At 33.7% G+C, this 26,827-nt stretch overlaps 1 protein-coding gene across 1 annotated transcript in view; it reads left to right on the top strand.

Annotated features, from left to right (window-relative positions):
- LOC145276667 (DNA-binding protein RFX6-like) overlaps window positions 1-26,827 on the top strand; it is a 182,393-nt gene that overhangs the window by 111,880 nt on the left and 43,686 nt on the right. The window contains exons 8-12 of the mRNA XM_080127854.1: window positions 6,546-6,659; window positions 14,501-14,550; window positions 17,393-17,552; window positions 20,114-20,255; window positions 24,119-24,213. Coding sequence (XP_079983980.1) covers window positions 6,546-6,659; window positions 14,501-14,550; window positions 17,393-17,552; window positions 20,114-20,255; window positions 24,119-24,213 — 561 coding nt within the window. The remainder of the gene's footprint in view (window positions 1-6,545; window positions 6,660-14,500; window positions 14,551-17,392; window positions 17,553-20,113; window positions 20,256-24,118; window positions 24,214-26,827) is intronic.

Raw genomic sequence — 26,827 nt, 5'->3', positions numbered from 1 at the left:
GGTTAATGTTAAGTTTTAAAATATGCAACTTAAGAAATGATTTACGGTGATTTTAAATTGTACCTCCTCTTTTATCGAAGATTGAAATCATTAATAAGAAAAAATTAAAATAAAATAGTGAGGTCCATCCGAGCATAAACAGAGGATCACTCGAGCTGTAGTTGAATGTTCTACCACTAAGCTATATCTCCAGCTTTTTAAGAAGAAATAATTTGCTGAAATTTTATTATCTCCTTTACCGGTGTAAAGTAAAATATTCCCTTGTAAAAAATATTCCTTTTTATATATAAGAGTCTCTCTCTCTCTCTCTCTCTCTCTCTCTCTCTCTCTCTCTCTCTCTCTCTCTCTCTCTCTCTCTCTCTCTATCCCCCTCTCTCTCTCTTTGTCTCTCTGTCTACCCCCCTCTCTCTAATATATTTCTTATTTCTCTCTTTTTATCTCTCTATCTGTTTATCGATCTATTTTGTATATAAATTAATGCGATATTAAATTTTAAAATAATGTTTAATAAGTTAATTAGTTAAATAACTTCAATAGTTTCAATCAATTTACGATGACTCGATGATGTAATTTAATAAAAAGATAAATAATACAATTTAATAACGAGTGTCATTCCAAAAGTAACTCAAAAGGTTGAAGAGCTAAATAGGAGTGGTTCTATTAAAACGAGCGACTTATTGTACTTCAGAATTTATCTTTCTACATAGTCAACAACATTTCAATGCACTTTTGCCAGACATTCAATGACGGACCTCTGCTTCTGATACATGTCCATGGCAGTAGTTGCATGTTTAGACTCCCACACCGTCAATATCTGTAACAGAGAGATAATACTTTCAGATCATGAATGCATAAGTTCATTCATCATAGCAATGCAATTTGCAATCCACTCATTTAGGCAGAATAAAAATAGGAGACATTACTTTTGGAACGCGTCTTGTAAAAAATAGATGTATTTGTGTTTTTCTTCCTTTTTTTTCGAATTTCACTATTTATATCGTAGTAAAATCAATCATATTCTCTATTAGATTACAGTTCATGATTGGACATTTAAGGGATTTTTTTTTATCTGGCATCCAGATTGAATTTTAGCCGGATTATAATAACATGGATACATCTTTAAAGCTAACTGATATTTCGGTCGATTCTAGCAACCTTAATCTTAACGGTTTTATGAAAATTAAACGATCGCCTTTATGAATGGAACAATCGAATACGATCTGAAAAGATCACTATGAGTGAAGGGCAAGAGTACAAGTCAAAGAGTCGAACGGAAGATGTTTGTATCCGCCATGTTTTTAGTCTCCCTTCTTGTTTCTCTCATTGCCTCTTCTTCTTCTCCTTTCATAGTCGACCCACTATTTCATTATCCCAAAATTTGAACCTGTGTCTCTGACAGAGTGATCACCTTAAACGGTTGTCGTATTTGCACACATAACAGAATGCATTTTCTCGCCGTACTTTCTTGACAATGATCTTTTATTTCGTTCATTAGCTTTGTACTTGGAAAAGATTAAAAGGGTTGACTGCGTCGTAAACCATCGGCTTTTTTACCTTTGTAATCTGCTGTCTGATAATGGTTACTTCTACAAAATTGGGCATTATTAATTATGACGACAAGAGGGCGTCGACTTAGACGACGGTTTGGGCGCTAAAAATATATGGCCGAATATGATGGGTCACGTATACGTTCAATATGTACACCGCGTCGATGTTCACACGCAAGCATATATGTACATACAAACTATATATGTGTGTGTGTGTGTGTGTGTGTGTTTCACTTTTTCTCGCAAACTACTGGACAAATCTGTCTGAAATTTTGCATGATCTTTTGTCATGATAAAATACAGTGGATTAAAGATTATGGTACTCGCTGTATGTATAGTTAAGGATTAATAGATACTAGACTACCCGTGACCCGTTGGGTCAGTATGTTATATTAGATATTTTTATTTATTTTTTTTTATTACATTTTCACCCCAAACAAGGCTCATTGCCACTTTGGTGTAGGGGGCTACTATCAGGGACAGCAACTACTGGGGAACTATGTTGGGATTTGGGCAGCAAGATGTCGGTTCACGTTGCACTTGAATTTCTGCATGTCAGTACAGTTAGGGAAGCAGGAACCTGGAATGGAATTCCAGAGTCTAGCGGTTCTGGGGAAGAAACTACTGGAGTAGAAAGATCTTTCGTCGATGGGACAGAGGCTGAAGCTTAGATGCCAGTTCAGGGCCTATCAGATTGGCGACTCTTTTTTTAACCTTGTCTAGGAGCGAGAGACTAGTAGCAGATGCACCAGCCCAAATGTGACAACAATACTCCATACATGGGCGAATGGTGGCCTTATAGAGGTACAGGATACTTTCAGGTGTCAGTAGTTTTCTAGCACGGTAGAGAGAGCCTACCTTTTTCGCAGCGGCCCTGGCAATGTTTTCAATATAATTGTTCCAACTCATGTTTCCTGTGAACGTTAGGCCAAGCAGTTTGAATGTGTGATAACATAACAGAAACATTTCTATGAAAGTATATTAAAATGAAAAAAGAATATAGATAGATTTCTATGAGTCTTTCTATTTATAATTGTTTATTTAAAAAAAAGAACAACTTACAGCCATTGAATTATAAGTGGTTTGCAATATTTATAGGTAAATGTGCACTGAACAGATACCATAGTACTTAAAGTCAGATTCAAATTTTGACATATCTTTTAATTAAAATGCGAAAAAAACAATTGGGACTCTGAAAACGTACACAGTAAAACAATACATTTTATTGTCGTGTCGCGTTGCTTATTTATTTGTAACGCAATTTAAAAAAACATATTTTCAGAGTTATTTATTTATATATTTAGTATAATATATATCGTATGTATGAAAGAGGTCGATGATTATACGTATTATTTGTAATCACGTTTTGCCTTTGCTTCCCATATCTTGAAGTTTTTTATTCAACAAATTTAAGATATTCGCTTTTCTAAGGACGTCCGTTTGTTCGAACGAAATCGGTCCAGCGATTTGTGCTTATTTGTTTACGGTGTTATGGGTTTATGTTTAAGCGTGCATGCGCAACCGGAAGTCGTAAACCGGATGTTGGGTTACAACACCCGTTACAAGGTCATTTGAGTTTTACAATTATATAGATTAGTAATCACAACACCATATTTACTCTAGAAGGTTTCTCGGAAAGTACTGAGCCGATCTGACTGAAATTGAGTACGTATATTTATTATGATGCGATGCAACGAATTAAGTATTATGGTATCTGATCGATGCACAGTTTAAGATTAATTACCACAATACCACATTTAATCTAGAAGTTTGGCATAAAGCACGGCATCGTAAGTCAACGGGCTATAACTGTTGCCCGTTTTAATGGACTAAAATATCTAATATATGTGTATGCCACTGACTCAGTGTTTTTGTTTTCCTGCGTACATATTTTCTTTCTCTCTAAATTAAAGGTTTAGCATTTTTTGATAAGAGGACTGAATCCACCTTTTCCAGAGCCATAATATTGTTTCGTTTTCCGAACACACACACACTTATGTGTTTTTCGAACACACACTTATGTGTTTTCCGAACACACACTTATGAAACAAAAGAAAAACACAGAAAAACATACACACACGGATGCTACCTCCCACACGTGCACATCGAGGATTCATAAAGGATGAAAAATAAACAAACTATCTCTAACCCTAACCCATAATCTTAAATTCCATGAAACGAAGCAAATCTGGCCCCAACCCAACGCAGCTGGGGGGCACACTTAAGTTGGAAGAAACAGTTCTTCATAAACACATTTCACTTCGGAAGGACATTAGCTCTGAATATAGTTTCTCCAAACAAACTTCGATCATAAAATATCTGATGAGGGCATAAAAATCTCTCGAAACGTGTCATAAACATTCAAAGCTGCTAGGAGACCATCCCCAGATATAATGGGGTATGATCCCGCACAGTCGGGAGATTCTATTTATAAACGATGATACTAGGAACTGACGAATCAAATTAATTTACGTTGTGCTACCAACCAATCAGAAACTAGAATTGCTCCATAAAACTTAAACCTTTTCTTTAGCAACTTCGCATATATTTTCTTCGTGTCAACACGGGAAGAATCTTTTGCTCTGTGGCTTCCAACTCAAGAACCACTCACCTCCAGGACTTGTATAGAACATCTAACCATTGGAAACTGTTCTGAAACTAAACATATATATATATATATATATATATATATATATATATATATATATATATATATATATATATATATATATATATATATATAGGCATAAGTCTGAGGAATCCTAGTGTGGATGAAACGCCGAATATTCTGTGTAGCTTAATTGACACATATATTTTATAACTTACTATATGATGATTGCAACGTCTTGCCAGACGAGTGCCACTCTCTCGGACACTTAAAGTCCATGAGCCCAAATGCTTAGGGAGTATCTATACAAATATGAAGTTACATAATCTTAGCTTTGTATGACAGCTAAATCTCTCTCTCGGTTCAAAATGTTGAGATCCAGCAACAAGCAAGAACAAGATAGCCAGCAACAAATTAAACTGCAGACCAGCTTAATGCGGGTACTGGTCTCCCGCTTTGTTTTTTTAAATCAGAGATTTGCTTCTCCTAGAAAGGTTGCCTTCACCACGGCTTACGGGAGGCCTCTCCACCCCAACACATATATACATACACACAAATATACACAGTGCTAGTTGGCCGTTGACCCCGAAAAAGGGTTCATTCGCCCTTTGAAAGGTCTTGTTTTTTATCCTTCAGGGATACTAGCCGCCCTCCTCACCAAACAAGTCTGGTGGGGGAACCAGTTTAGTCGCCGGTGACCCGACCATGAGGCAGGTAGTACTGGGTTACATGGTACCAGTAGCATATGACATGACCTGACACAATAATTACTACACACACACATACACACATACACACACACACATATATACATATATAGATATATATGGATATTATATATATATATAATGTGTGAGTTTCACAATGGGGTATATATTTTATTTATTGAAGTCATATGTGGCAGACCAACACGAATATAACTACTCAGTTTAGTAGAACAGAGGTATAAATTGAATGTGATTTGTATACTTCTGCGTGTGTAAATAAGCATTATTTCTATTTCAAATATATTAAGAGATATTCCTAGTATTCTTAGGTTATCCCTGATATCCGCTGTTTAAAATGATCGGAATAGGTTTTTAAAATAAATCAAATAGATCAAATGTAAGACCACAAACAAATCCGAACTCTGAAGCTACTAATAAAGAAAGCTTCCTCACAAGTCAATGTATTTAACTAATTAGGACATTCGTATTACGCGATGAAACAATGCAACACTTTATAGGTTTGAAATGGATGGCTTTCAACAAAACCAGGTTAGTTCTTACTTCAAACACCATCATATTGGATGAAAGTTAAGATTGTCAAGATTTGAGTATTTCCAGTAGTTTTATATTGTCTTGGGTGGGCAACTTCTAACAAGACCAGAATAGTTTACACTTCAAACCGCATATCACATTCAAAGAAAGTCGTGATTATCAAGACGTAAGTACAGCCATTAATGCTACGTGGTTTTCAGGGCATTAAATGGACAGACCTAAAAAAATAAAAAACATTATAAAAAATTGTCCTTCAAAAGATCTTTATTAGAGCGATATGAAGAGTTAAGAAATTGTATAAGAGAATTTTATGGCAAAACGGAACTTGCGGCGATAACGTCTGTAGAAAATGAACAATTGTTAGGACGTATTAATACACAAAACAATTAACGAAAAATGAATTGTTGAAGAATACAAAAAAGAGAAAATGGCGGCATGTATGTTTCTTCCAGACAACAAAATAGTAAAGAACGGAAACTCTTGCAGAAAACATGATGGATTATATCATGCTGTACCATCGTTTTTTTGTTTTTTAATGATATTAGATTGTACCATTCCTGAATTGAAGAAACCATCATAGCTCAAATCAGGGTGGCCCAATAGAGACGTTTGTCAGATTAAATGATTGGTTTACACGTTTCATTCAGCTATGTTTATGATTGGATGCTCATGAAACAAAGTGTAGAGCACTCCTGAACATTATCCCAGTCTACTAATGATATAATTAACCAAGCCGGCAATAAGTGTATTTATTTATAAAAATATTATTGGCTACATATCTGCAGACATGTTTCTGCTGCGATTCCTTCAGAAAAGCAACGTCTCAAGGCCATATTTTATTTAAAATTTAGTTTCATAAGAAATAATCTGGTCTGGAGACGTTAATTCTCTAAAAGAAGCTTCAACAGTAACACGTATGCACATGTGTAGCCAATAATATTTGTATGACTAAATACATTTGTTAATGAAAAGTTGTACTTCATCAGCAATTTTTTTAATTTTAAAATCAGTGTTTTTTGCTTCTCACTTTTAAAATATTTTGAATTATAAAGTAACTTTACGTATTATCAATGTAAAATGTAATTATTTTCTCGACTTTTCATTAAATATATTTTGTCTTTTTTATTACAGATTCAGAATTTTCTTCTCCATTTCTGGCAGGGTCTGCCAGAACACCTGCTGCCATTGGTTAAGAACCAAGTGATTGTGGACATCATTTGCATCTGCGATTCCATCCTTTATAAGGTAACCAAATAGTGTCACGACTAATTCAAGTACAGTAGTAGTAGTAGTAGTAGTAGTAGTAGTAGTAGTAGTAGTAGTAGTAGTAGTAGTCTGCAAATATAATGGGTGGTATTAAATGCTTGGAATATACACATGTATTTATATATACACACAGACGCACGCCAACACACCGATCCACACACATACAGATAGATAGATAGATAGATAGATAGATAGATAGATAAAAGAAATGTATAGGAAAATAACATCAAAGAGCCCGATCATATAATTCATCACTACTAGAGTCAATAAGAACGTTTAAAAACGAGATTTTATTATTAGTACTATATATATATATATATATATATATATATATATATATATATATATATATATATATGTGGGTGTGGGTGTGGGTGTGTGGGTGTGTGTGTGGTGGGTGTTTTATTTTTTTATTACCGTTTTATCTGTTTGGTTACATATGTTTCGGATGTTGGACCATGTTTACGATCCAACAGCCTCGTCAGACCTTACAGAAATGGTTGTTAGTATTTGGAAGAAGTGTTTTAGAGGAAATACGAGAAAAAAAAAAGAAAAAATGCATTTGACACTGAAAATAAAGTTAAGCATAAACACTGCCCAAAGCACCATGTTAGAAGCCCACCCCATATATACATGAACTTAACGGAACTACAAGAACCCCTGACTCATTATAATTTAACCATCACTCTCATAATCTTTAACCTTTAAACCTTTATACCCCCTTTTTTAACTTTCTTTTTTTTAATCTCTCAATTTATTAATTTATTCTATTTTTATTCCTATCTTCATTCTTACTTTTATCTAGATCCCTAATTTTATCTTTATCCCTATCCAATAAGCAAAGCAAATCAATACAGACCCCTAAATATTAAACCAACAACATATATTTTGAACATATCTTACAATGCGTCTACTTAATCTCGCATTATTAACTACACCCGTTTATCTATTTTTTTATTTATCCTAACTTTATTTACTTAGTATAAATATACACAGGTCTATATATATATATATATATATATATATATATATATATATATATATATATATATAGATATATGTTTGTATGCTTATATTTTTTTGAATATGTAGATTTATATAATTGTATATACGTGTGTGTGGGTACGTGTGTGTGTATGTGTGTATGTATATGTATATGAGTATGTATATGTGTATAGGAGTTATGTGTATTTCTGCATATAGATGCATGTATGTCTGCATATACATTATTTATATATGTGTGCATGTGCGTATGTGTCTGTAAGGACTCGGACAGACATATGCATGGACTTGGAGTCTATATTCGTAACACCTTCCCCTGACTAGACAAATAAAACTAGAATCAGACGACCAGGCCTTTATGTGCTTCAGACTAAATATACAACACAATATTAGCTACTTGTATTTTCTCTACCGCTCTCCCTCAAACCAAGACTGTGCCCTAATAAACAAAGCCTCAGACAGCATAGATATAGCACTCTCCCTCGATACTAGCGCACAAATACATGTATTTGGTGACTTCAATGTCCACAACAGTAACTGGCTAGGATTCTCTAATCACACAGACGTAGCTGGTAGCGCAACACATAGCTTCTCTATATCCCATTCCCTATCTCAGTTGGTTACATTTCCGACACGTTTCCCAGACCAGCAAGATCAACATGCCTCACTTCTAGATCTCTTTCTGACAACGGTTCCCAATGACTGTACAACAAATGCCCACAGCCCACTCGGGAATGCTGATCACGCTGTGATAATGGTAGACATCAGCCTAAATTCTTGCCCTAAAACTGAATACCCACTACTCAAAACAACGAGGTATTACAAAAAGGCTAATTGGGAAGCCATCAGGGAACTCATCAGAGATGCCCCATGGCAAAATATCTTTACTCTTCCAGCGGAACAGTGTGCAAATGAGACCACTGAATGGTTCAAAACTGCTATTGAAGCACATGTTCCCGCACGGAAATTCTATAGCAAGCCCCACTCCCCCCAATGGTTTACTTCTGCTTGTGCAGCTGCCATTTGTCAAAGGCAGCATGCGTTCCGCAGATTCAACCGACATAAGTCCAGCTCAAATAAACAGAAGTTTATAGAAGCTAGAAATAATTGTAAGAGAGTGATAGAGACAGCTAAGACAGATTACTCTGAAACCACCAGAAAACGCATCGAAGCACAGAAATTAGGAACCCGGGATTTTTGGAAAATCTACAACAGCGTAGTAAATAATGGACAGTCAACTATTCCCCCACTATCAAACGATCATGAGGTTGCTTGCACGGAAACTGACAAGGCTAATCTGCTTGCCAGTCGGTTTGCCTCAAACTCAACACTGAACTCGGTACACCACTCACTCCCTGATTTTCCTCTGCGAACAGACGCCTCACTAGACGATTTGAAAATCACTCCTTCTCAGGTACATGCTATTATAAAAAACCTAGACACCTCAAAAGCATGTGGACCAGATCTCATCCCGGCTGTGCTATTAAAAAAATGCTCTGCCGAGGTTGCTCCAGTTCTGTCCAAACTTTACAATAAATGCCTTAACGAATCTTGTTTTCCCGACTGCTGGAAAACCGCCTCTGTGGTACCAGTCTTCAAGAATTCTGGTGAAAGAACTGACCCACTAAATTATCGCCCCATTAGCCTCCTCCCGCTTTTCGCCAAAATATTTGAGTCCTTAGTTAATCAAGCCCTAGTCCAGCACCTAACAGCTGCTAAACTCCTGACTGACAAGCAATATGGATTCAGGCAATCCCGTTCAACAGCAGATATCTTAACTGTAGTTTCTGAACGTATATACCGTTCATTGGATAAAACAGGGGAGGGTAGAGCGGTGGCCTTCGATATATCTAAGGCTTTTGACAGGGTATTGCACGATGGTCTTCTAAGGAAAATTAGATCATATGGAATCACTGGAAGAATTCATAATGTAATTAAATCCTTCTTAAGTAATAGAAAAATCAAAGTTGTCCTCGACGGTCGTACATCCAAACAATACGACATAAATGCGGGAGTACCTCAGGGGTCTATCCTTGGACCTCTATTATTCCTGATATTCATAAACGACCTCCCTGATAAAATTGTTTCGGAGATGGGTATATTTGCCGATGACACCACTCTCTATAACAGATATGAGGGGGAAACAAATGAACACATATCCAAGGAAATGGCAGAAACGCTAGAGGATGACCTCCAATCCGTAGTGGAATGGGGACAAAAATGGTTGGTCACATTCAATGCTGCTAAGACTAAGCTTGTTTCCTTCAATAATTACAAGCAACCTTCTCTGCCACTAATAGCAATGGCCAAGAACACATTGCCTGAAAGTACTTCTTTTAAACTCCTCGGCCTAACGTTTACAGGGAATATGAACTGGAATAGATACATTGAGAGCATTGCCAAGGCTGCTGCAAGGAAGGTTGGCTCCCTCTACCGTGCTAGAAAACTACTTATGCCTGACAGTATCCTATACCTCTATAAGGCAACCATTCGCCCATGTATGGAGTACTGTTGTCACATCTGGGCTGGTGCATCTGCTACTTGTCTCTCGCTCCTGGACAGGGTTCAAAAGAGAGTCGCCAACCTGATAGGTCCTGAACTGTCATCTAGGCTTCAGCCTCTGTCCCATCGACGAGATGTTGCATCCCTCTGCCTGTTCTACAAATACTTCAATGGTGAATGCTCTGACGAACTGCAAACACTTGTACCTCCCCGACGTAACTACCCCCGACAAACCCGACAAGCTACTAAGTCTCATCCCTTTACAGTAGAGATCCCTAAGTGCAAGAAAGCCTTTTACTCCAATAGTTTCTTCCCCAGAACTGCGGGTCTTTGGAACGCCCTTTCGGGATTCTGCTTTCCCAACTGCAATGATATGCAGAAGTTCAAGTGTAATGTGAACAAACATCTTTCTACTCATCTCCCTTCATAATGACCCCGCAAATTAAGTCCCTGATAGTAGCCCCCTGCTTCAAAGTGGCACTGTGCCTTGTTTGGGGTGAAAATTGAATTTAAAAAAAATTAAAAAAATATGGATGTGCAGAAATGTATATATCTATGTGTCTGTATGCATGCGTATTTGCGCGTGCGTTAGCGTATATATTAACCCTTAACTACCTAAAAACAACTCATCTGCAACTGAAATGAACACGTCGACTTATGGCTTTCTAAATGAAACCTTTTACTTGTCAAACACATATGACACTTACACAAAATCTTTCTCTCTCCCTCCCTTTCTTTCTTTCTCTCTCTCTCTTTCTCTCTCTCTTTCTCTCCCTCTCTTTTTTCTCTCTCATCTACTTCATATACCTGACTAAACCAAAAAGAAGTCAAAATTTTAAAACCTAAAAATTGAAATCCTCCACCCCCTCCTCTCCTTACCCTCCTCCTTTCTTTTACCATCTTCTCTCCCCCTCACACTCCTTATATCATATATCTCCACTCACGCCTACCTGAATCTGTTACCCTCCACACACACTACAATCTAATGTATTTTAACCTTCAAAACTTTAATATTGTCGATATCCGTCTCCCTCCCCCTTATTATCTCTTACGTCCCCCTTTTTTCTCGTATTTCCTCTAAAATACTTCTTCCAAATACTAACAACCATTTCTGTAAGGTATGACGAGCCTGTTGGATCGTAAACATGGTCCAACATCCGAAACATATGTAACCAAACAGATAAAACGGTAATAAAAAATAAAACACATATTTGCTTTGCAATAGTATTGAGCACTCTCTTCAGGTTTTTACTAATTACCAGTTTTACTATATATATATATATATATATATATATATATATATATATATATATATATATATACTCACACACAGGATGACCAAAAAAAACGGGCCCAACTCTAATTAGGCCACGATTCTTAGTGTTTTGTCCGAATGAAATGAAACTTTGGTCATAACTATTTTATTATATTCAAAACATCACATCAAAACTCTAGTGTCTTTGGCCTTTTTTCTCCGTTGACTGTAAAATGCTCAGAAAAACAATTGAATGTCCTGTTTTTTTCGGTCACCCTGTATATATATATATATATATATATATATATATATATATATATATATATATATATATATATATATATATATATATATATAAATCCAAGCGTCTGTAAATCATATCAATTGGAGCGTTATTTTTCGTCGATTCGTACGTTGAGTTATTTGGAAAATTATGTGTGAATTTGTCAACATGATCATAATCATTATCATGTACTGCATATGTGTGAGTCTAAAACAAACTTTTTATTTTAAAAAAAAAAAAAAAAGGAAGGAAGAATAAGATCAGGAAGGAAAATTAACAAAAACGGTCCAGCCGCTGATCACTTACTATGTATGACTTTTGGAATGTTCCTTCATGTGTATTTTACATGTATATGTGTGTGTACGTATGTATGTATGTACGTATTTGTGTGCCTCTACATGATTATGGTTGCATGTGTGCGCACACGTATGCGTATGTTGGCGTACATCTGTATGTACGCATTTGCTTATTGTCATGTGTATGTGGGGTGGAGAGGGCTCCCGTAAGCCGTGGTGAGGTGAAGGCAACCCCTCTAGGAGAAGCAAATCTTAGATTTTAAAAAAAACATAAAGCGGGAGACCAGTACCCGCATTAAGCTGAGCTGCAGTTTGACTTGTTGCTAGCTATCTTGCTCTTGCTTGTTGCAGGATGTCAACATTTTGAACTGAGAGAGAGATTTAGCTGTCGTACAAAGCTAAAACTCTGTAACATCATCTGTGTATAGATACTCCCTCAGCCATGGAAATGTTGTGACGCGTGTAGGCCTGAAATGCTGGAAGCATGTAATAATTGATCTGCCATCATTATATGTATATATGTATGTATAGGTGTATGTATGTTCATGTAAAGGTGTATGTATATGTGTGTATATCTATGTGTATATGTATATATATGTGTATATGTATATATATATATATGTATGTGTGTATGTATATATATTGTTTGTATATATGTGTATATATGCATGCGTATGTGTATGTGCATATATGCATGTGTGTATGTGTATATTTGCATGTGCGTATGTATGTATATGTATGCATGTATATGTGTATGTATGTATGTGCATGTTTGTGTATGGGTGCATATTCATGTATGTGTATGTATATGTAGGTAAGTGTATGCATATATATATGTGCATATGTGTACATATGAGTATATGTATGTATATGTGTATATGTATTTGTATATGTGTGTGTATTTATATGTATGTACATACATACACATATATGTGTGTATGTATGCGTGTGTATGTATATGTATGAATGTGTATTATGCATTATGTATGTATATATGTATATATGTATATATGTGCGTATGTTTACAGATATGTATGTGTGTATGTGTATATATGTATACTTGCATTTATACATATATATATATATATATATGTATGTATGCCATTGACCGTCTTGTGTATGTTTATGCATGTATATGTACGTGTATTATGTGTTGTGTATGTATGTATGCATATATGTGTGTTATATGTCTGTGTGTATTATATGTATGTGTATATATGTATGTATGCGTGCATGTATATATATGATTGTATACCAATGACCGTTTTCAGTGTCATGTTTGTATATATATATATATATATATATATATATAGCGTGCGAATTTTGCCGGCAGGACTAAAGTCATTTTCGGCTCATGGACTTTCTGTGCCTGGGGGAGTGGCACTCGTCTGACAGGACGTTGCAATCATCATATATATATATATATATATATATATATATATATATATATATATATATATATATATCAACAACGACCAAATTAGGAACTTTCGATAAGAGCAGGCGAAGCTCCAATCCTCCTAGTTTAAAATAAGGCTGAGCGTTCCGCCCACCCCCAAATATTTTTAAATAATTAATTTTTAAAAGATACTCATATGGTAAATGTGAAGGTTAGGTTTTATTTTTAAAAATAGGGACTACTCACGATCAATATAAATAGTTGGTTATCCTGGCTAAGTTCCGATTTTCCGCAGGAATTTCCAGTTGTTTTTTATCATTATAATTTGATTTAAAGTACTTTTGACTCATATTAGTTGTATACATTTACTGTTTTAAATTATTATTATTATTATTATTATTATTATTATTATTATTATTATTATTATTATTATTATTATTATTTCAATTTTAAATATTTATTTTCATTTTGTAAAATTTGACAAAATGTTATATTCAGAAATATAATAAGTAAATAATGGAAAATATAATACCTCTACAGAATTTGAACCATAACTGTAAACTAACTTAAGTTTAATTTTAGTTTGGAAAAAGTCGGATTGGTTAGGTTCAAATTCTGTAAAAAAAAAAACACCCAAAAGAATAATTTTAAGGAATTTTAATAATCATTATAAAATAAATATTTATGCATAATAATCTGAAAAAAAAATTGCTAAATATTTTTTTGAAAGCCAAACTGCTTTTCAAAGCATTAGATTTAACCATTATTATTGTTAAGAACTGTTGCATATACGTCGCAAGTTATTTAATCAGAAACATAAACATAGCCAAACAAAATTGGTTACATGTCATTAAAACGTTATTTTATCCGAATGGTGCGTCGTGTTGTTTGTAACTATTTTCATTACATTAAAGTCTAATTTGTTAAACAACACGACGTTTAAAAATGTCATTTTCTAAACATCGTATTGTTTGGACTATTTTTTATTTATCTATGTATTATTTTCGTTTGTTTAAATATCAATTTTCGTTTGTTTAAATATCAATTTAGAAATTCCATTTTGCTTTGTTTTTTTATAAATAGGTTCTAACAGAAGTCTTGATTCCAGCTACCATGCAAGAAATGCCAGAAACGTAAGTGACTTTTTTTAAGATAATTTCCTAAATTCTCTTCTTTAAAATTAATCATATCAAATATAATATCCAATATAATATCAAATATATCAAATCGTCTAAAAAATTTTTTTAACAAACTCGCGTATATACGCATTAGTTTTGTAACGATTGTTCGGAATTTGGGATTTAAAAAATCAAAACTTTTGTGGTTATCGGAATCGGTATCTGTATTGGAAAATAATTAATTTAAATTTTGATTCCAAAAATGATTTTTAATTTCTTTATTGTTTTAAACTTAATTTTCCGTTGCTAGTTTTAATGATAAAATGATAAATATTTTTTAATATATTATAATAATGAAAAAAAAATGACACCCGACAAATAGAGAATATATGTAATGTGAAAACAGTCAAGGATATATATATATATATATATATATATATATATATATATACTCTCCTGTAAATTCGTTTTCTTTTGTATGTATTGATATTCATATTAAAACCCCTCTTTTCTATTTATTTAACAAGAAAATACAATTTTCTTATATCTTGGTTGTGGAAATTGCATTCATCTGCAAAAGATCTAGCTAATTTGCATATTCTTTTAAACATTCATTTTAATTAATTCCCTATTAGTTGCTTTGGTTTTCTAATGAGATGATCATCTTTAGTTAACTATTACGTGTAATTATATTCATGCAGATATTCTACATGATTTATACATGCATAATATTTGCGTAAAAAGTTTACAGTAAACACAAAATTGTTTCCATATATATTTATGCATACGTATATATTTTTGTTCAACAAATTTTGCCTACCAAACTCCTCCTAGAGTTTTTGGTCTGCAGACATGAAACTTCATATATAGGGTATTTGAATCCAAGCGAAACTTTATATTTGGGTTTTAGCCCGGAAAAATCGGCGCAAAAGTGTGAAAATTTAAAAATAAATGAAATTTGCCAGGTGAAGGTCGAACGCCGGCATTATACATGCATAACGTAGTAGCTATTGGTTCATATTTTAATTTTTAGCCTTGCAGTAAACATGTTTTCATAGCCCAGTCATTGACGGCAGAGGAAAAATTAATTGTGAACTGAACGTTTTGGTTTCGATTCTCAGTGGTGGCACATGAGTCTTTTTTATACTTTTTAAATCATTACTATATATTGAATTCACTATATCAATCTATCTATATATCTATAAAAGTGAAAATGTATTTCTGTCTTTTCTCTATGGTAGTTAAGGAAGACTATTATACAGAAAGGCATTACTTTACATATTCACACTTTTTAATATATACATATGCACATAAAGTTATGAACAGTACATAGGTCCCGAGCAAAGCCTGGCGGAACTGCTAGTATCTATATATAAAGAATATAACTCTGTTCTTAAGTAAGGATACGAAAATTAGGCGATACATTAATATTTAAATGGGCTTTTCCGTAACCACAACCAAGGTAAATGTTTCTCGCATTGTTTTCCCCGTTAGGGATCCCCCCCCCTTTTTTTCTTTCTATTCAAAAAATGCTACATTGCCAAAAGTGTGTTTATTCATAAAGTCTGAAAAAATGCTGGTTTTTGAAAATTTTCAAACGATATAATGCTTGAAATTGTCGAACTAGACATTGAAACAATTGTAACATAAAATGAAATACACTTTTCCTTGTCATCAACACCTTGTCTTGAAGTCTTGATTTTGCACACACAGTATATATATATATATATATATATATATATATATATATATATATATATATATATATATATATATATACAGAAGAATATAAATTAAAACTGTAAAAATATATTTTACACGAATTAATTGTTCGACATGATACTCAAATAAGATATATTAAAATTATAAATTATGAATTACCAAAAGGACCCGTTAACCGATGTTGCCCGGTGAAAGCCTGCCACCTCACCCGCAAAAAAGTAGACTGCGGTTGTTGTCGGTAAGTGGTGCGTCCCTCAACGGTTGCGGACAGTGGCGGCCGTGGCCGAAATCTGGCTTCCGCTGTGAATTAGTGATGGTTTGGGCTAATAACACGCAGGTACTGTTTAAATTTAAATTTTAAAAAAGCAATTAAGGGAATGCGCAAATCAGTATGAATTGATACAATTACGGAAAATGGTCCCTTAGAATAATAATGGAAAGTAAAAACAGAAGTTTTAGAAGTTAGGGATTTTCGTTGTATATGGACTATTTAGAGTGATCGAAATCAGTGGTAGAAGTCCTAGCTGTTTCCATTCATTGTTTAAGTCTTCCTCTTCTTTTCAACTCTACTACCAATAGTATTAAAGTAAATTCCATTTTTATGTTGTCTTTTTTAACGTGTAAAATAAAACAATTATGACTTTTTCACTTCTTTGAGTATTATCATTTTAAGAGCTGAGTTTGGAATAGACATTCTAAACTCCCCATGTTAAGAACGGGTTTAGGAATAGACACCACCAACCTCCCCATCTTAAGAACGGCGTTCGGAATAGACACTCCAACATCCCATGTAATGAACGGCTTTCGGGGTAGACAACCCCAGTTTATTGAGGGAAGTGGAAAAAATTACAGTGCATAATACAGGTTTTAATATCTCTATAAGTACTTGTCTCCGCAAAATTTGAATGAGATTTTCTTAATCAGCATAGTCGAAAACTTTTAAAAGTAGTCATTCTAAAGAAAATTGTGGAGGTGGACTTAATATTCAAATTTACCCCGCCCAAAAAATGTGCGCAATGATATATATATATATATATATATATATATATATATATATATATATATATATATATATATATATATATATATAGTATACTTATTTGTATTTTTGTATTGTTTTTTAATCTATTTAAAGGTTGATGTGTGATATAAGAAACTTCGCCAAGCATTGGGAGAATTGGCTGTCTTCTGCCCTCGAGAATCTCCCTGAACAATTGTCTGAACAGAAACTTCCGGTTGCTCACCGTTTTTCACAGTCCCTTAAACGGCAAACATCTTTTCTTCATTTGGCGCAAGTAAGAATTGCCACGTCTATTTTTTTTTCATATTATTAGTTATTTTATGATATTATTGTTTTTTTCTACAAATTCAAAAGTTTTCAGGATAGGTTTATATGCTTATGCAAGAAATGACACTTTAAGAGAAATAATTGAAATGAAATGAATAAGAATTATCTTGTAGAAACGAAACTCACATGCAAATGATAAATCTGAGTCAACATTGAGGAGTGCTTAATAAAAACCGGGGGATTTTTTTTTTTTTACATTGTTGAAATAGAAACTAAAATAGAGTCCGACTAATTGAAAGTAGGATTTCCTCAAATTCCGTGGCCGATGATTTTGACAAAGGGAGAAAAATTGCTGTTTTCGGGGGATCGTAATCGACCCATCTCACACTTATTGTTGGCTGATTTTTTTTACTTTGAAATAGAATTGTTTTAGGTCCTTATATCAAGTGGTTTCATGGCTTTGATTGTAACAAACGAAGATGTTTTTTGTTGCTGAAACATTTTGCAAAAAAAAAAAAAAACATTAAAACAAAACTAACAAAATTTTTATTTTTATATAAATTATATATAATTATATATAATATATATAAATTTTATATAAATTATATAAATAATATATATTACATTTTTAATATATGTTATTAAGATCCGTGAGCTGAAAAATGACGTCATCGCTAAAGTTCTAGTAAACAATTTAGACTATCGGTAACGAATCGAAAAAGTTTGCACAAAGTTTTTAAATCGCATTAAAAAAGAGAAAAAAAGGACCATGATTCGTACTTAATTCAATTTTTTTTTTTAATTAAAACGGAACAGTCGTGAGTTTATGCGTTAAAAGTAATTAAACATTTTATTGTATCATGGATTTTAAAGACTAAAATACGTTCATTATTTACTTGCAAATTACATTTAAAAAGAAGAAAAGAAAGGAACACGATTCGATTTGTAGTAAAACTAAACTTTATTAAATATATATAAACAAAATGTATGCAAAATTATGTATGTTTTAAGAACACAATAAAGTGTTTCTAAACATGAAATATGAATTTAAGCAATAAATAAGTATTAAACAATCAACTTAAAATTAAACGATAAATATTTTTAATTGAAACGAAGGACAATATATTCTTTAAATCAAAACGAACAACAATAAATTCTTTAAATCAAAACGAACAACAATATATTCTTTAAAGCAAAACGAACAACAATATATTTTTTAAATCAAAACAAACAATTTTTTAAAATCAAAACAAACAATTTTTTTAAATCTAAACGAAGAATTTTTTTTAAATTAAAATGGAAACAATATTTTTAAAAAATCAAAACGAACAACAATATTTTTTTAATCAAACCCAACAATAAAAAATTTTTAAAACGAACGATAAATGAGTTTATCTAAAAAAAAAAAAAAAACAGGAATAGTCTTGATGGCCATCATTGTGACGAGGATGGAGTTGTGGACTGGGGCATTGTCTTGGTGGAAATGCCACTGACCCGATTTGAAGAGTGCTGATTTCTTCCGACGGAATTTCTTCCTGAACTCCCTTAAAACCTCAACAAAGTATTCCTTGTAGACTGTCCGTCCAGTGGGAACCCAGTGTATGTAGCTCATGCCCGTGCTGTCACAAAAGGAATCATCATAAGTTTCTGGGTGGATTGGCTCTATCTGGCATTCTTGGATCTGGGAGAGCCAGCATGCTTCTCCTAGGAACTCTTGGTCTTTGGTGTGGTTTCAAGTGAGGGCTATATCATGCACCCTCACATCTTCGAAATCGGTTTGAAAGTCAACACCAAAATGTACCTGGATGTGCTGAAAAGTGTGGTGATCCCCTATTACAATCAGGTGCCCGCTGACAGACTCTAGGTGTGGCAGCAGAACTCGCCGCCGGCCCACAAGTCCAAAGAGACCCAGGCCAGACTTCAGAAAGAATGCTACGACTTTGTACTCTTCTCTCACTGACCCTCCTCCTCCCTTGTCTTGAACCCGATGGACTACTTCGTTTTGTCATACGTCGAAAACATCAACAACATGACCTCCCACAATACAATAGCCAGCATGATCGCCGCCATCCGCCGAGTATTCGCTGAGGCATTGGAAAAGGCATGCTCCTAGATCCAGGCCGTATCGAGGCAGTGATTGAGGTTGAGCGTGATTACATTGAATAGATGTCAGCTCTACTACATAATCAAGTAACCTGAACTGATTTTTTTCAATAAAAGTTTTAAAATAAAGCTGTAATGTTTTCTTTAGGGCGACAATTTTATCGTTCCACTCTGTAAAAAGAATTCAGCTACAAACACAAGTTTTTTGCTTCTTTTTTCTTCTGATTCTCGCACTTGACAAGCAAAACAGATGCGCTGTCACTTGTGTGAGTAGTTTCTTCTATTACATTGGTTAATCCATGGGTCCTTGTGGATTCCATTCAATTAAATGTTGTGCGAATAACACTCAAGATGAAAACAATAAATCGAATAATCTAAATCACCTTGTATGTCTGTTATTCGATCATTGTGATCCAATCGTGCGTATTGTTGTGCTTTAAACAGTTTAAATTGTTTCATTTTCAGACGGCAAGGCCAGTGTTATATGATGTTCATATGGTCAACCAGATGATTGCCGACGTGGACCGCGTCGACCTGAGCTGTATTGGTAGTCAAGCCCTCTACACAGATACCGACTGTGAACATGACATGGAGTTAAACGCTGAATGTAAGTACAAAGAAAATCTTTTACAATATATAATACGAGGATACTACCGTCAAAAGTGATGGGACAAATTATGCTTCGCCAGTGTTTGCACTCATTATTTATCTATATATATTACTAAAATCTATATATCTATAAAAGTGAGAATATGTATGTGGGGACATTTCTCAACCTATATACTCAATAAATTTTTATCTAGAAACTTGAAATTTGGTATATAGGATATTCAGACATGTGGAAAACTTTTTATTTGATTTTATCCAGAACAAGGGTCAAAATTGAAAAATTAGTACGTGGAGGGGTCGTCAGAGTTTTATCTGTTTGTCAACTGTTTTACGACTGCACATGAGCAGTTGAGAAACATGACAGCTTTCTTATGTTAAGGATAAGTAGGTTTAAAGCACGTTTAAAGATTTTGGCAAGCTGGTTTAATAGTTATCGTACTTGTTCACAGTTTTTAGGCTTTGGTTTCGATCTCAGCTCGAGTATTTTATTTTTTACTTTATTTTTCTAAAATATTTGACGTTGCGTTTAATACCTGCGATATTTCTGTTTATAATAAATAAGACATCTGCAATAATTAAAATATACTTATGCGTATTTTACGACTGGGCAACACCGGGCGGCCAGCTAGTATTCATATAAACTAACGTCTCAATTTATGAAGTTAAAATACAAAGAATGAAAACAGATCAAACTTCAAATTTAAGAAAAATACGTAAAATATCTATCACTCGATATAGAAAGAAAAAAGAGAAAACGAAAGTAAACGTCTCATTATAGAAATAGTGTACGAATTTCATTCTGAACTAAGTTCAGACAGTGAAACCGCAATATTTGACAAAGAAAATCTAAATAACAAATTTTTCATCGGTTATTACTTTCCTAGATTTTAAAACCCCATACTTTGACTATAAAATCACATTCAATAACAAAAAACGCAGAATAAAAGCAGTGTTAGCGACCCATTACTGGAAGCATAAAGAAAACGAACGTTCGCCAATAATCGAATGGGAAATAGTATGACAGGCCGGTATATGTATAAATTTAGACGACACATGTAGATTATGTGTGAATAGAAATTTGAAATTCTAAACCTATTAAACTGTAAAGATGAAATAATAAATAACAGTATACACATTGTAAACTTAACTTCAAGGTAACAACACATAAGAAAAATAATATGGAAAAGGTACTCCAAATACACAAGTGTTAAAATAAAGTTACATATTCACAAAAAAGGATGAGTTACTCCTATTGAAAAAAGTATAATTTAGTCGAAATTCGTTTGCGAAACTGGCTAATGAAAACATTTACCCATGAGAGGGAATGAAGAAACAAGGGAGATAATCCAAATAATTAAAAGTTTTGCATGATTTTAGAATGCCATTCTTAACATGGGGAAGGGGTGGCATTGGAAAACATTCGCTTTAAAATGATTTAAAAATAAAACTAGTTGTTCAATTTACGTAATTTTTGGTGTCTGATATTTTATTTCCGTCACAAGTACATACATCATACAGAGGTTTTTTTTTATTTTTGTTTTTATGGGGGGTGGTTTGAACAAACATCAATGTTTTTATAAATTTATTTTGGCAGTTTCAGTTTTCTTGAATTCGTCTGATGTTTTTTGTTTTGTTTTTTTTTTTCATATTTTGTTTTGGCTTTGTTTCCGAAATGTTATTCTATTTTACTTGAACTGTGATTGGTCTGCTTAAAGGAGTTGGTTTCTGCACTCGATGTTTTTTTTTTAAAGTATTTTAGTTGTTTTTTTTAATTGAAACGAAAAAAATAGAAAAAGAGAACGAAATAAAAAAGAAAGATAAAAACGAAGAAGAAGAAGAAGAGGAGTTACCTAATAAATGGGAGTTTATTATGAGTACCGTAATGATGAAGGCAATTTTCAAATTAATGTTTCTTTCCCCCCGGGCTGTACTTAGTTGACCTTTCCTGACACATGTGATATGTTTTTGTTGTTTTTGTTTTGCTTCTCAAAGGTCAATGGACAAAACTTCATCCGATAACAGCATCAGCAATATAGAATTGAATGAACAAATAAACATTGACCAGTGACGATGCGTCTTGTGTTTGTAACGGATTCGAACTATCCTTCCCTTTCCCCGAGGAATAGGGAGTGCCGAGAACAAATCATTATTTCTATTTCCTGTTTTCTGATCCCCTCGAGTTTACACTTTGTTTGTTATAGACAACACAGATATTTAAACAAAACAGTTTGGCAATTTTGTAAATAACAACGGGTTATTTAAAAAAAAAAAAAAAAATGATAAAAAAATTATCAGCATTTTCAACATTAATTATTCATTGAATAATCACAATCGCCCTTTTTATATTAACGAGATAGAAAGCAAAAACATAACCGGATGTGACGTCATAGTACGGGATGTTTCGTCACTCTAAAATCTAAACAGATAATGGTTAACTTTGAAAACAAGTTTAAAAGACTACGAAATCACTTTCAACTAAAACAAATGCTATTTTAACGTGGATTCTTCCGGATTAATATTTTAAATGATAAACAGATATAAATAATAAACAAAAATAATTAAAAATAATAAAAACCGTTTAAAAGCAGCAGCGACATGAATGTTGTAATTACGTATCAACTTTTGCTTTTTTTGTGTGTAAATCGCTTGCGACAAGGCATGAAGCCATTTGATGCAAACAGCTAACAAAAACAAAAGATGATTATCGCAAAGGAGATGCTTATTGACCTTAGTCTTGAAAAGACCAATGCTGTAGGTAGAAAGAAAACAGTGAGCAGAAAGAGAGTTCCAAAATTTTGCAATCCTTGTTAAGAAGCTACTGCAATAGAAAGAAATATTACAATGAGGTATTAAAACAACGAATTAATGGAGACCACTAGACCAACAGGTCCAACCGAGTTGGAACAAAGGAAGCAGCGAATATATCAGACAAATCTGAAGAACACATAAAATCTTCAATCCGTACTTTCTTTCAGGCAATCAGAGAATGCCAGCGTCCACTAAATGAAAGAGAGAGAAGCTTACGTCACAACGGAGTCGAGACGTCTTCGCGGTCCGAAAAGCTCTCAGCAGTAATTAAGACTCTTGACTGAACTCCTTTTAGGTTTCTGAATTTTTTAGTTCGACATGAAGATACCTGAATTCAACAAGATAGACCTGAAGAAGAAGATTCGAGATTACATTGGCCAAATAACACTCATGGAGAAAACAGTAGTCCGAATAGTTCAGATATGAATTTTTTTCGGTATTTTTTGTCTTTACTCGACGTACGTGATTAGGGTTAGAAATCGATATGCGAGATAGAATAAATATAATTATTTTTTTCTTTCTTTGTGCGTTCGGCTTACTCGTTCTTTTTTCCTTTTCTTTTATCGTCAGTTTTTTGTTTTTTGTTTGTTTTTGTGGGGGGTTTATGTTAACTTTAGATGCGATTCGGACGAATGCTAAAAGGCAAATATCTTTAATTGCTACCATTTTTTCTGTCTCCGCTTTCGTTGAGGCTCATTCTCTTCATCACTTCAAGCCAGTTGTCACTGGAATATGTGACCTGAAAATATTTTTCAACCAACAATATCGTTTCAAACTCCAAAACTGACAATTCTGCGTGAAATTCAACAAACCTATAAAACAGTGTCTTGGTGGAGAGAAATTCAGAGTTTTTCCAGGGACGCGCCTGCCTCGACTCTCGACATCAGCAACGCCCATTCTAGACGACTGAAAGGTTTTAATTGGTTTATCTCTGGTGACGTCAAAAAAGTATTTCCAATTTGTTGGTTGATAATAATAGCAGAAAAGGAACTTTGAAGTTTCGTATAAAATTTCTATGAAAGTAATTTTTTGATTATTTATTTATTTTTTTAGTTCTTCAAGAATTTAAAGAACTTTTACGAAAACAGGCGACCGTAGAAGCTTTTACGGAATGGTTAGATGTGGTTGTTGAACAAAAAGTCGTTAAGGTAACTTTCTTTTTTTATTATTATTTGCTTATTCTTTTAAATGATTTTTTTTCAATTGTCCAACTTTGTTTAGTTCAAGAAATATGCTGTAATAAAATGTGGAATTGGTTTCGACCCGTTTGGCTAACACTGTGTGTGAGAGAGAGAGAGAGAGAGAGAGAGAGAGAGAGAGAGAGAGAGAGAGAGAGAGAGAGAGAGAGATACAGACAGACAGACAGACAGACGGACAGAGACAGAGACAGAAACAGGGAGAGAAAAAGAGAGAGAGAAAAGGAGAGAGGGGGAATGTAACCCGTTTGGTCACTCATTAGGTTCAGATTAAATCGTGAAATTGAATCGTGAAAAAGTGAGTTTGCAAAGCCAGTTAAAGACAAATCCAAATAGTCTCTTCATGCTATCTCGTTCTCCCTCTTTTTTTTTCTTTCACTCTCTCTCTCTCGTTCTCTCTTTTTCTATTTATCTCGTCCTCTTGCCCTCTCTCTCTCTCACTCTCTCTCTCTCTCTCTGTCTTTCTATTTATCTCACGCTCTCGTTCACTCCCACACTCTATTTCTATCTATCTGTCTATCTATCTATCTATCTATATCTATATCTATCTATCTATCTATCTATCTATCTATCTATCTATCTATCTAGATAGATAGATAGATAGATAGATAGATAGATAGATAGATAGATAGCTGTCTATCTCTTCGGCTATATTTAAATAGTATTATTATTTGTAATTATATTCGTTTTTCTTTATAATGGAGAATTCCAATGTTTCTTCTCTTTATTACGTTCGATTGTTAACTAACAAAGAGAGTGACTGAAGCGAAAGTGATAGATACTGTTGTAAATACGAGTGGGTGTCAAACACCATGCAGTAAGGGAAAGAGTGAAAATGATTTTAAAAAATGAAAAATGCTTTAGTTTAGCCACAAAACAATCGGATTGGTCGAATTGTGCGTTCTGATTTACACATGCGCGTTGTCATTTGTTTTTTTTTTCTTAAATACGTTAAGGTGGTAATTTCATAATGGCGAGACATTTCTATACGCCAACATATGAAAAACAGAATTTATAGAATATTATTATGGCGGAAGCTCGTCTTCAATTTTAAGAAAAATAACTTCAAATTCTTTTGATGGGAACCTCTCCATACATTGCTTGTAATGAGCTAAAATAAAAATACTACTTTAAGGTCAAAAACAAACGCTAACTGCGGGATGGGTAGATTTTGACCTAGTAAACAGCAATTCTTCCTCCTTTGTCAGAAAAATCGTTCATGGAATGTGAGGACTAAAGGACAAAAAGAAAGAAACAATTGAATGTCGAGGACATAAAACAATACTGAAAAAAAAAATAAGACAAAAAAAAATTTTATAAAAAGCAAAAAATAACAAATAAAAGTTAATTAATAATATGTCCCTTTTCAAAACCAATATACAAATTAGTTCCACTTTCTACTCTCCTGCAATCGGATTCATTTTACTTTCATTGCAGACGTCATCCGATACCGGAAAGCTTTCTATTCTGACCGTTTCTTTCCTCGAATTGCTAGACATGGAATTCCCTCCCTGTAACCTGTTTCCGCGACTATACTAACATGCAAAAATTTAGTATGATTCCTCATTTAAAATATGCCTTAGTGGTAATTTGCCTTGTTTGGGTTGAATATGATTAAAAAAATAAAAATGTATGAGTTTCTAAATAATATCAATCAAATCAATGGCTGCAAATAGCATTGATTTATTCCCGATGCAAAAATATCAAAGAATCAAATTTATTAAAAATAAAAGGTGGGGGGGGGTAATTCATGAGAATAAATTTTTTACTGGTATAAAAAAGGGAGAGTATTTTATTTCAAAACATTTTTAATCCCCCACCCCACCCACAAAAGGAGGATGGACCTGTAAATTCACGCTTGTCCGTTCGTTCGTCTGTCCTCAATTTTCTCAATAACTACGCCTTGGAATTTTTTGAAATTTTACACAAACGTTAAACATGATACGAGTAAAAAAGTAACAGAACGGATTTTCCAGGAAAACTCCGCCCTCCCCCTCCTCTCCCTGGGTGTGCTTTTCGGATTAAAGTGGCTAAAATTGACACTTTTGTGCTTATTAAAAAAAATTGATGCCTTGGATTTTATAAAACTTTCTGAAAAGTTGAAACTGACTGATTTCTATACTTCGCGATAATTCTTGGGTGTGCCCCATGGGCTCTTTTAGGGTTAATAAAAACACTCCATTTTTTGAGACTATTTTACCATATTTGTCCAAAGTTTTGTGTGTATGTCTATTTAGCAGTTTTGCATGGTGCTGAACTCAAATTTAAATATGTTAAAACCTTGGGGACTTTCGGAGCTAAATGGAGGGTAGGCAAATGATGGCCTTCGTTATTTCTATTTTTTTTTTTTTTTTTTTTTTTTTTTTTGCATAGTGCAGAACTCAAATTTACATATGTTAAGGCCTAAAACTGCACTGTTTGTTCATTTTCACCAGGATTTGACGTGCCCTGGGGACTTTTGAGGCTAAATGGGGGGGGGAAATGCTTATGGAGGGGACGTAACAACAATGACTACTATTACTATTTGTAATTACTGCTATTACTACTACTATTACCAATCACTTAT

Source organism: Euprymna scolopes, chromosome 5 (assembly GCF_053919585.1).
Source record: "Euprymna scolopes isolate OS-2025 chromosome 5, ASM5391958v1, whole genome shotgun sequence".
Taxonomy (NCBI): domain Eukaryota; kingdom Metazoa; phylum Mollusca; class Cephalopoda; order Sepiida; family Sepiolidae; genus Euprymna; species Euprymna scolopes.
The sequence above is the reverse complement of the archived record's forward strand: the minus strand, read 5'-3'. Positions and strand labels throughout refer to the sequence as shown.